The sequence below is a fragment of the Haliotis rubra genome, unplaced genomic scaffold (genome assembly GCF_003918875.1).
Source record: "Haliotis rubra isolate DU_JTF1 unplaced genomic scaffold, ASM391887v1 Scf217, whole genome shotgun sequence".
In the NCBI taxonomy this organism is placed as follows: Eukaryota; Metazoa; Mollusca; class Gastropoda; order Lepetellida; family Haliotidae; genus Haliotis; species Haliotis rubra.
Genome location: NW_025766192.1, coordinates 187,434 through 200,018, shown reverse-complemented (window position 1 = coordinate 200,018; position 12,585 = coordinate 187,434). Strand labels below are relative to the sequence as shown.

At 41.4% G+C, this 12,585-nt stretch overlaps 1 protein-coding gene across 1 annotated transcript in view; it reads left to right on the top strand.

Moving 5' to 3' along the window:
• Positions 1-3,771: 3,771 nt before the first annotated feature.
• Positions 3,772-12,585, top strand: part of LOC124277032 (cullin-4A-like) — a 47,547-nt gene continuing 38,733 nt past the window's right edge. The window contains exons 1-3 of the mRNA XM_046712683.1: positions 3,772-4,167; positions 6,466-6,685; positions 8,460-8,529. Of these exons, the coding sequence (XP_046568639.1) occupies positions 3,894-4,167; positions 6,466-6,685; positions 8,460-8,529 (564 nt within the window). The 5' untranslated portion in view covers positions 3,772-3,893. The remainder of the gene's footprint in view (positions 4,168-6,465; positions 6,686-8,459; positions 8,530-12,585) is intronic.

Here is a 12,585-nt window from a genome sequence, read left to right as displayed (position 1 = left end):
GAATTAACTGTTTGCTCCTTCAAGCCATCTTTGAGCCAGTACTCTTTCTCCACCTTCTTGACATGTTCAACACATGCATGCCAGCGTGCAATGTCAGTGTCACATATAGCAGTGTTGACAATGTGCTTGACATCATTCAACTTGAATGAGTGATTTTTCCTGGCCACTGTACTTTTAAGGTCTCTCCAGATAAGTTCGATTGGGTTGAGATCACAGTGGTACGGAGGTAATCTCATGACCTTATGGCCGTGTTGGCGTAGCATGTTGTCAATGTTATATGTGGGTGGAGGTTTGTTAGGTTTAATCAAAGAGTACAACTGTGGTTTCGTGGCCTTAATTGAAAATTGTATATTGTTATTTGTTAGCCTTTGCTGCATATCTGACTTCTTTGTGTTGGAAGTTGGGCACCTATTGTTTGGATCTCGAACACTCTGATAGGGAGCATTGTCCATGACAACAAGACTTTTGTAAGGCAGAGCTGGCAACAATTGTTCCTCAACATGCTGTGTGAAAACCGTTGAGTTCATTTCTGTATGATAGTCCCTACCATCTGTGCTCTTTGACCGAAATACCAGATCACACCCAGGTAGGAATCCACGGTGGGAACCAGCATGAAGAACGATTAAACGTTCACCTTTGCCTGTTGGTATTTTCCTACCATCACTGGGATCAGTGGGTAGCCACTGTCTGGCAGCAGTATGGTTTGCATTGACCCAGGTCTCATCCAGATATATGGGTTGGAACCCATCCTCTCTTGCCTGCTTACTTTCTCTCAGATAGTTACACCTTATTTTCACAGTATCAGATCTCTCACACATTACAAGTTTCTGGTTTGCTACCTTCTTGTACTTGTATCCAAATTTGAGCAGTAGTTTGCTTAGCATAAACCTAGAAACATTAATGTCACGATCCTCTGCAATGATGTGTTTTAACTTTCTTGTGGACAGGTGTTCATTTCTAGCAAATAGCCAATTTGGAGTGATCCAAACGGTCTATCACTGTACAGTGCACGGGTAACTATCATGAACTGTACGTGCATTTACCTTTATGACCCAACACTGCCGCTGTTACAGGTCATTGGCTCCCTCCCTCTACAAGCAGTCTGCGTTCTGCTGTTTATTTTGTTGACAGTTACATAGACAGATTCTTTAATACAAATGCATAAAATCGGTGATTTACAATGTGATTAGGTTGTCTGACAAAACATCCACTTGCACAGTTTGAGATCGATTGGGTCATTGAATGAAGAGATATTTACAAAAACACGGGCCCACATGCATTTCATGCCAAACTATAGTGGCATATCTGATCAGAGGTGACTTAAACACACGTATTATACACTGTCGGGTATATAAGCGTAAATATCAAACTTCAAACATTTACAAAACTGTTTCTTGGCTGAAAACAGTCGTCGAAACGCTGACACATTAAGATAAAAAAGATATCACATAAATCACCAAATATTCGAATAACTTTTTCTTGTTTTGTTTCAGTTTTCACCACAGTGATGCATAGGTTTACCCTTTCTTTTCCCGTTAAGTGAGTGAGTGAGTGAGTGAGTATGGTTTTACGCCGCTTTTTAGCAATATTCCAGCAATATCACGGCGGGGGACACCAGAAATGGGCTTCACACATTGTACCCATGTGGGGAATCGAACCCGGGTCTTCGGCGTGACGAGCGAACGCTTTAACCACTAGGCTACCCCACCGCCCCTTTTCCCGTTAACTTCACAACAGACAACAGATAGCTAAACAAAAATATCAGTGTCGTTCTGTGACCCGACACAGTTCTGAACACTTGTGCATAGTACGGGTTTCAAATACCGACTAGAAAAAACGACTAGAAGCGCTCGTAAAGTCTCCTAGAACTTCGTCAGAATAAGCATGATCATCATTGTCAAGTGAGTGAGTTTAGTTTTACGCCGCTTTTAACAATATTCCAGCAATATCACGGCGGGGGACACTAGAAATGGGCTTCACACATTGTACCCACTTTGGAAATCGAACAAGGGCCTTCGGCGTGACGAGCGAACGCTTTAACCACTAGGCTACCCTACCGCCCTCGTGAAGAACAAGGGAATACACCGTGACACTTGTTTAGTATTAAAGCACACTCAGGTTATACCGTATTTCCTCTACTGGACGACAGAAAAAAATAGTTGTCGGGGAAGAGTTAGACGCCAGGAACAAAACCAAATATGGAATACATACCTGTCGTGAGTGAGTGAGTGAGTTGGGTTTAACGCCAGGGGTTCGGGACCCCCCCTTTTTTTTTTGAAAATGACTTAAACCCACATTGAAGATTTCTTTTGCGTTGGCAGAGCCAATGGGGTGTTCAGGGGGTTCGAACCCCTGACATCCCCCACCCCTCAAAATTCCTGGATCCGCCCATGCGTTTTTAACACTCTATCATTTGATATATCCTGCAATTTTTATTGGAGGCAGAACATGGGTACAATGTGTTGGTAGGGCATAAAAAGGAGGAAAGAAGTAAGAACTTGTTGGGTGAGGAACTGGCTTAAACCTGAGAGGCGAAAAACTGTGGAGCATCATCATCAACTGATGGTGCAGCTCCGCCTTGAAGCTGAGAACGGGAATGATAACGGGCAAGAACGTGCTGGTACTTACGGAAATCGAGCCAGGACGTGATTCCTATTATGATTGCACCTAGTGCGAACTGCCTGAAAACGAGTTGGTCTAAGTTAAATAACGAGATAGGTCTAGTTCTGAAAGGATATAAACTAAGGACGGGATTGAACTGCCTGAAAACGTTGTCCACACGGGGTGAACGAGCAATTTTACCCAGTCTAAACGTAATACCAACTGTCTGGGGGCGGGGTAAAGACGAGCTAGACGTTCTTAGAACTGTTTATGATCAAACTAGCATCGTAATTTCTACAAAAGGTACACGTAAGATATCCCGTTTCAACCTGTTTTACAATGATTGTTTGGACGGGGCAGGACGTACTGAGAAGTACCTTGGTGTGACTCAGGCTTAAGATTGGCACTAATTGTCGATCTGAACGCTGTCGGTCCTCAGCGTCTGTCGGGTTATAGTCGTTGACAATGACATGCAATTAACATGTCTTGCAATATTTAGCCCTCGATGATATGCTTATAACTAGCCATCTTTTAGCATTTGTCATTTAAGTGAGTGAGTGAGTTGAGATTTACGCCGCATTCAGCAATATTCCAGCTATATGGCGGCGGTCTGTAAATAATCGGATCTGGACCAGACAGTCCAGTGATCAACAGCATGAGCATCGATCTATGCAATTGGGATACGATGACATGTGTCAAACCAGACAGCGAGCCTGACCACCCGATCCCGTTAGTCGCCTCTTACGACAAGCATGGGTTCATTTGTCATTTGAGGAGGTCCCATATTTGCTGATCGACAACGAAGTCAGTTGATTTTGATAGCATCTGTTATAGCTGAAAGAGGAAGGGACATGAGACGAAGAACAACGGGCATCAGTTACAATGTACAGAACGATGTAGGTACCGAACCGTGACACATGGTATATTTACAGAGGGAATAAAAGACAAATGTATTTTCTGTTTTACCTGTATGGAGTTTTATTTATTGTATGGAAAGTAGTATGGAAAGTATGATTTTTCCAACAAAAATAAAAAGACACAAAAAAAACACAACTATTTGGCATATTTTGATTCAGTGGCTATTTATATTGTTAAAACACGGATTAACCAGCCAGCTAAAAATAGAGAAGCAAGCGATCACAAAATAGAGTTACTTCCCCTTTGCGAGAACTCGCACGAGAATTTCCGCCATTTGTCTAGTTCAGCTGGGATTCTTATTCTTCGTCTCCAAATAATAACAAACTTTCTTTCTTGAGGAATTTCAGGCCAGTTTCTGGCCTAAAGCGTAATGCATGCCTCTCTCAAGCGCAAGCAAGCGTGCTCTTACAGATCAAAACAAGGGTGAAGACGCTTCCAATCATAAACGACGCCGAGTTAGTCACGAAAATAGCTCTCCTCCAAACAAGAAATTAGAGGACAGTTCGCAATCAACAATGACGGATTCGCAAAGAAGACCGAACTTCTCGGCCCTCACAAGTCCCAGCAATGGGATTGCTAGACACGCATCTCCGCTTGCAAATAATAAACCCGGGGCTGCAAAGAAGTTGGTCATCAAGAATTTCAAAGGTTGGCATCCTCAATCAAAACAAAACATTTTTCGAGCAGAAAGTTGGAGAGGAATTATTTCTCACGAAAGTATCAGTACTCAAATCAGAAATAATTTGGAAGTAAATTATCTATCACGTCAGCAGGGTAATTGATACCTAATCTGAGTAATTAATAATCGGGTTTTGATTCACAATTTTATATCCCATGTACGATGATGTCTGCTGCCATTCTTGAAATGTACATTCATTTACAAAAGCTGACAATTCACTCACAATTTCGACATGGATTTAGTTACAGCAACTGTGTTCATGTTGTTATATTTAGATGCAGTTCATGGTTTGTTACGCTTCTGGGGCTTCTAATGGAATTGAATAAGATGTCAAAATGAACGGGTGGAGAATGAGAACTCAATTTCATATCAACTGGCTTAGTACCCTTTGATGTATAACTATGTTGGATTCTCATGTTCAGGATTAACCTTTGTCTATATATTTTAAATTCCGGACGCACTCAATAAATATTTCGATCCGAGACATAATTATTCTCCCACACTGTCTGATGTACCAAGATAAACAACTTTTCAATGTATGCGAGATGCTGTATGCTTATTTTGGATGAGGATTTCCTTTTGTTAAATCGAAATTTGGTGATTAAGTGCAAAATATCTGATAAAGACATCTGAAGATTTGTTCTTTGAACTGAAATATGGTATAACTCTCACATACATGTTTCACTTTCAAATGAATTGTTTTCATTCATTCCAACATGCATGCTCTGACAGGATTTGCAGTTGATCATTTTGCGCCGATTCCTAATTTCTTTACTTGATGCCCAATATCTTGGTTCATGTGAATCCCTGTTTGGTATTTAGTTACTATGTATACTTGTAATTCTTACAACAGAATGTACATGTATTTGACAACCATTATAAATATAGTTTTGTAATTTTACTGTTGGATGTAAATTAACAATAACATTCGTAAAATTAACCAGGACATTTACATTTTATTGAATAAAATCATCTTCCGAGGCCAAGAATTGACTCGAATGTCTAGAATCTCCAGAGTTTAAGATAAGATGTGCATTTACGTAAATTATGCAAATATATCACCATTATCATTTAATCTGTAGTTGATTTCATTTAAATATGCATGAAATAGTCATACGTGTATTTCATTACACATTTGTATCTTCTGATTGAATTTAGGCATCACACTGTCATGGACTTGCTTTTAATACTTACCTTTTTTAAAAAAAACTTGACTGGCTATCGCAGTATACAAACATAGGGATTCTCTATCATGAACTAAATTTTAATTGATTATTGATAAATGTGAGATAAGTAACTATGAGCAAGATTTCCAAAAATGTCCCAAAGAAATCAACACATGATGAGTGGCGATGCGTGTGTGCATGGACTACTGAAAAAATAGCATTTGGAACACAGTTTAATGGTGGCCCATGAATTGAAACTTAATTTCATCATAATAGTTCATGTAAGATATTGTGAATGACACAATTTTCATATTGTAATTGTTCCAATAGACAACATTTCCAATTACTGATCTTCTTAGCCAGCCCAATATTATATACACCTGTACACAACAGATAGAAATTAGGAACCACATGCAACATGAAATTCCTGGTTCCTATACCACAGCCTTTGCAGCATTACGAGCTATTATATATCATAGGATTATGAATGACAGAGTGCCACAAACTCTGTCTATTTGGGACCACTTAGAAACCAAAGCCAACATGACTTTTATTGGACACCTATCCTTCAAGATAATTTTGAGGGCATTCTTTTGCCTGTCAGTTTCAGTATTGGATTTCTTGTAAAAGAGGGGCGGTGGGGTAGTCTAGTGGTTAAAGTGTTGGCTTGTCACGCCGAAGACCTGGGTTCGAATCCCCACATGGGTACAATGAGTGAAGCCCATTTCTGGTGACCCCGCCGTGATATTGCTGGAATATTGCTAAAAGCGGCGTAAAACCAAACTCAGTCAGTCTTGTAAAAGACCATGATAATATGGGAGGTGCCAATCAAACTGGCAGATTGAAATCAAGGCTGAGGGTGGTCAGAATCTTGGGAATAGATCAAGGCATTTGTGTCACCTCTTGCAACAAGCATGGCTTGCTAATGATCAGTTCTAACCCAGATCGTCACAGGATTGAGATCTTGTTACACAAAGCATTCTTAGCGCGCTACAACAATCATTACTCCCATACTTGAACACAGATTTACGATTGTCATAGCACTAAGATCATTTTCCGCAAGATGATCCTGAGCAATAACAGAATTAATTCATCTTGCAGAAAAACCAAAGATGCCCGAGAACTTTCAACAGGAGACTTGGAAGAAACTTGGTGAGGCTGTAGATGCTATCCACAAGAGCTGCTCCATCCGCTACAGCCTTGAGGAGCTGTATCAGGCTGTGGAGAATATGTGTTCCTACAAGATGTCAGCCAGCCTGTATGACCAGCTCAAACACATCTGTGAAGATCACGTCAAGGCCAACCTGAACCAGTTCTTGGGATATCCTTTATAACAGTTTGGAACAAGGCAGGGTCCTTGGGCCCTTGAGGGTGTCTGCTGTAGTATTTGAATCTAGGAAAACAGATGTCGTTGACCTTTAGCTATATTTTCGGAAAACACAAGCTACTAGACAAATTTCTTACAGGATGCATTTTTGTCTACAGAGTTATGTCCCTTAGTTCGGTCAGGATCAGCTGGTATGTCAGCATCATGTTCTTGCTTGGGTTTTTATCCAAAATTGATATGACCTGCATCACGATTTGGAATTGTTCTCAGAGTGCTGTTACATCCAAGTTGCTTCTTCTGAGTAGGGCGACTAACGGGATCGGGTGCTCAGGCTCGCTGGCTTGCTTGACACATGTCATCGGTTGCCAGTTGCGCAGATCGATGCTCATGCTGTTGACCACTGGATTGTCTGGTCCCGACTCGTTTATTTACAGACCGTCGCCATATAGCTGGAATATTGCTAAATGCGATGTAAAACTAAACTCACTCACTCCTTCTGAGTAGACTTTGTCAGTGAAATATATATGTGGGCTAGTGAGATTCCAGTTTTCGCTCTCTGTGGCTAGTTTTCCTTCTCCTAAAAAAATATATGATAAATTTCTGTAAATAAATTAGTCTGGACAAGACAAGTCAGTGATTGACATAAGCAATTGGAATGCAATGACTGCATCAACTAGGTCTCTGGGCCTTATGAATACCTTTTGGTGATATTTTGTTGACCAAACAGGAAGTATGTCTTGATATCGTCTCATGTAATGTTATGAGCAGTGGAGTTAGTGCCAATTACGAATTTGACAATGATGTTGTTTAAAGATAGGTCTTAAAAGATATTCACCTGTGTTTTGAAATTTGAGGTAATCTAACTATGTGTTAATCAGTCAGAATCAAGGTTTATTCAGTGTCAAAGAATGTAAGTTTGATGTCAAAAGCAGTTGATGATTGGTCAAGATAAGTGTTGCCTTAATTTAGATTAATTTAGGCAAACAATACATATATGTCCATTTTCTGTCAGCTACACTTCGTTTCGAGGTGTGAGTGGCTGCAATATGATTGGCTACAATATGATTGGCGTTGCTTTGAATAAGGTAAACAGAATTTGTATCCTACGGAGGGACACAGTTTTCATGGCAATTAATATGAACGTTATTGAATGACATTTCGAGTAAAATGATTAAACTTCATTATGAATGTAAGACCAGATGTGCAAAGAACATGTTTTATTACTAGATAGTGAAACGACAGGATTTATTTGCATAATTCAATATGAATATGTTTACACTCAATTTTGAAGAGACCTGTGAAGGTATGGGGTAGAATTGATCTTCAGTAAACCATGCTTGTCGTAAGAGCCGACTAACGGGATCGGGTGGTCAGGCTTGCTGACTTGGTTGACACATGTCATCGCATCCCGATTGCGTAGATCGATGTTCATGCTGTTGATCCCTGGATTTTCTGGTCCAGACTAGATTATTATACATTACAGACTGCCGCCATAAAGCTGGAATATTCATGAGTGCGGCATAAAACATAACTCTTTCACTCACTCAATTTCTGAAGACTGATCACAATGAGAAGATGATCGAATGTGGGTGGTTTGGCTTATGTATGGAACATACCATTTCTATTTTAGTGGTCAAGTTAGGTCATGTACAGCAGTCCTTCTTGAGCTTTGTTCCAGGTATCCATGTTAAAAATGGTTACCATCTTTTAGCACGAACAGTAGCACATGTGTCTGTGAGGGTAGCAATGTTTCCTTAATGCAGCCTACAGACACACTGGATTATGAACAGTTTCTTAAGCTGATAGACAATTGTTGGCAAAACCACTGTCGACAAATGGTAAGTTGGAGCCACCTGTTGTAAGTCACAGGCCCTCGTGTCTTTGCGAATATTAAAGATTATAAAAATATTTTTTTGAGATGACCCCCGACTCGAACAGTACAATACATTATGACAAGGCCGGACACTTCGGTATACCCCACCCGCCTGCTTTGCCGATCGCTACGCTACCATCGCATGCAATCGATTAAAACTTAATGTAAACATAATCATGGATTATTGTTATTTCTGCAAGTCAATTGAAACCCGATTTTGACTCTCAACTGAACGATCTTGACACAAATGGATGACGATATGTCCGCACAAAGTGGGGGGGGGGGTGCTTCTCACCAAAGTCCCCACCTGCCCCAGAGTGTCATTAATGACTTGCTACAAGATGATTTTTTTGACCCCCCAATCGAAAACAAAACTTTTGACAGGTTTGTTCCTGTTTATGACCATGACATTGATAACTTCTTGGCTGCGAACGAAAACGAAAACACAATGAAAAAGACAAAATTGGACATGAATCTTGTTTATAGATTTCTTCGCGAGAGTCTTAATGATCCAAGACAACTTGAAGACATTGCCCCCCATGAACTGAACACTATCCTATGTAAATTTTTCATATCGGCAAGAAAATCTGATGGTTCGGAGTATGAACCGTCTTCCCTCCGGGGAATAAAGGGTAGCATTGAACGCTATTTGAAGCGTAATGGGTACTCACATGTGTTAGCTGAGTCAATGCATTTCATGAAACTGAGGGAGGTTTTAAAATAAAAATTCCAGTCATTAAAAAAACAAAGTAAAGGAAACCTACCATTCCGTGCTGATCCTGTATCTGACACTGAATTACAGAAACTCAGTGAATATGGCCAACTAGGCACCAGCACGCCAGATTCCATTTTAAACACATAATGGTGGAACAACACGGTTTATTTTGGCTTGAGATCGGCGACCACGCACAGGCGTATGCAGTGGGGTGATGTAACACTAAAAGTTGATTCAGAGAACCGAGAATATCTCCAGTATATTGAACGGCAGTCAAAAACCCGTCAGGGTGACCAGTCTCACTATATTGGGGTTCATATTTGATTCCATTAGGCGTGAGCCGTTTGGTTTCCTCTGCGCATTAATACGGATCAGCTGATTATGTTGTAAACACATAACGAGGTGCGGCTTTGAGTTCATAAGTACTGGTTTCTCGGTTTAATTACAGAATGGGAAATAAAAAAAACCCTAGAGGTACGAGTGATTACGGGAAATATGTCCCTCGTGAAATTAATGTTCAAGTCCCTCGCTAAAGCTCTGGACAGTGAACTTTAATTTCACTCGGGGACATATTTCCCGTAAACACTCGTACCTCGTGGGTTATTCTCTAATTATGCTTACATTAAGTTTTAATCGTTTACATGCGATGGCAGTGTAGTGATCGGCAAAGCAGGCGGGTAGGGTACACCGAAGTGTCCGGCCTTGTCATAATGTATTGTACAGTGTAGCATTTCGAGTCGGGGATCATCTCAAATGTTTTATGTGTTTTTAACATCTTTAATCCTCGCAAAGACACGAGGGCCTGTGTGTGTGTTAACAAATGATGATTTGGAGTAAATGTGAGCTGTTCATTCAAAGGTAACAGGTGGGATCTTGACATTAACACATGCACATTCCACACAAAAATACCCAGTTTAATGGGTTGATTTTCAAAGTTCCTCGAACATTCAGTTGTCCTATTCTACTTTCTTTTGCACACAAATGTGTTTCTTTGTTTTGACAGTTTGTCAGTCATGTTTTTTTCTCTCCCCTCAATATTGTGCAATGTGCTTTTATCTTACCTCACACATAAATGTTGTTTTCTGATTGGCTGAGCGCTCTTCTATTATTTTCAATGTACCCCACTTACAAGCGAGTAGGGGCGGTGGGGTAGCCTAGTGGTTGAAGTGTTTGCTCGTCACGCCGAAGGCCCGGGTTCGATTCCCCACATGGGTACAATTTGTGAAGCTCATTTCTGGTGTCCCCTGCCGTGATACAGCTGGAATATTGCTAAAAACGGTGTAAAACTATACTCAGTCAGTCAGTCAGTCAGTGCAAGCGAGTAACATTTTCTATGTTACCTGCTAGGAATGCCGAACTCTGGGAATTCATTTGGAACTTTGTGTTAGTAATTCTTTATCTCAATTAAATGAGTCACGTATGAATACTATGATGTAAGGAAATTATCAATGTTTTGCGAATGCAAGTCGATAGAAGGGAGATAACTCTAATTTTGTTATTTTTCCTTATCCTGACTCATGCTCTTTTGCTTGTCTTCTTCTTCTTGCGAACATAGTGGAACACTTGTATCTCCTTATTTGAAGCTCCCTTCAAAATAAAATCACTAATTGGTACTCACCACGAGTTGCTCCCCTTTGTCTCCCCTGGCGGGAAAGGTGTCGCCACCCTCTGGCCATGTGCTCCACTCTCTCCTTCTTCGCCCAGTGAGCAGGATGTGAGAGCGCCTTGTGTCTCCTTACACACATATCCTTTGATAATCTCTTAGTTTTTACCTCTCATATGTTACTATAGAGGTATAGCTAGTATCCTTTACTATTTGTATTGATTAATTATCGTATTTCTACTGTTTATTCACGTGTATTCGTGATTGTTCAGCTAGCTTTACGTTGATGAAAATCTGTACGATTTGTAGATTACGTTTTTCTGCCTCCGATCCACATGTAATATGCCCTAGTTGTTCTACTACCGTGTGCGTTTAATTCCGCGTTGCAGTTACTGCATTAATTTATCTCATTCTGCATTTAATAAATATCATCTTTGCGTCTTAAGACGTGCTGCAGATAGATCACGCAAACAAGGGCAAAACATGGCAGAGAGTCCAGATATTCCATCCAGTCAGCTGCTAGCGATCGACCCTCTCCCGTCTGGTGTTCTGCTAGAGACCCCTGTGGCAGAGGAACGTGGGACGCAGTCCGTTACCTCGAAGAAACGACCGGCCTCCCCAGACATCCCGTCATTGCAGACTAAGTCTAAGAGGGCCTCATCGTCGTCTCAACGCAGATTGAGGACACCCAGGGCAGCGCAGACTTCCAAAGGGAAATCTACGAAGACAGCAAGAACTTTCTCAGCCGAGATCGTTCCAGCAGCAGAGTTGGGCCTCTACGATGATCAGCCGATAATCATCCCCGACTTACGGCAGAAGAAGCGACCGGTGTCAGCGACTGTGACTTCTGCAGAGATCACCATGCAGCCTGATGCCTCTACACCGACGTCAGACATCATTGATGTGAACCCCATCGCAGAAAAGACGCCGACGACTTCGTCACAGATCATCCCAGAAGACATGATGCGGCAGATTATGAACATCATGGAGGACCACTACAAACTGCGCAAGCAGGGTCCGAGCCTTCGCGAAGGCTCCAACGTAGACAACACCCCAGAGGCACCCCCCGTCAACGTAGCAGCCAAGACGATGTCACCTTCGCGAAGGAAGTCCCGCACCACCTTGACGAAGGACCTAGATGTACAGCCTTCGCGAAGGCCTTCGCGAAGGCGGGAGAGATCATCAAACCTCAAGTGGCAGACTATTTGTGTTACCTACGCCAAAACAAACATTTAAAAGGTTCAACGATATCAACATATCTTGCCGCGCTTAGTTCTGTAATCACCATGAGAACGGGTGTCAAATTGACAAGATCTCCAGAGTTACTGGCCTTACTACGAGCTTTCCGATTGGAGGACCAAAAGCGGAAGTTCCACGCCCCCAGCTTGGGATCTGAATGTAGTGTTACAACACCTCACGAGTGAGGTCTATGAACCTTTGGAATCGACAAACTTTGAATTTCTCTCACAGAAAACACTGTTTCTGCTATCGCTAGCCACAGCAGCAAGAATGTCTGAAATTCACGCTCTGGATTACGAGAGGATACAGTTTGATGACAATCATAACACAGCGCACCTCGGATTAAGATGGGATTTCATCGCAAAAAATCAACTGCCAGGTCAACCAGACAGATTATTCCACATCCCGGCGCTATCCTCTATTTTCGGATCACAAGATACACAAGACCTATCACTGTGTCCGTA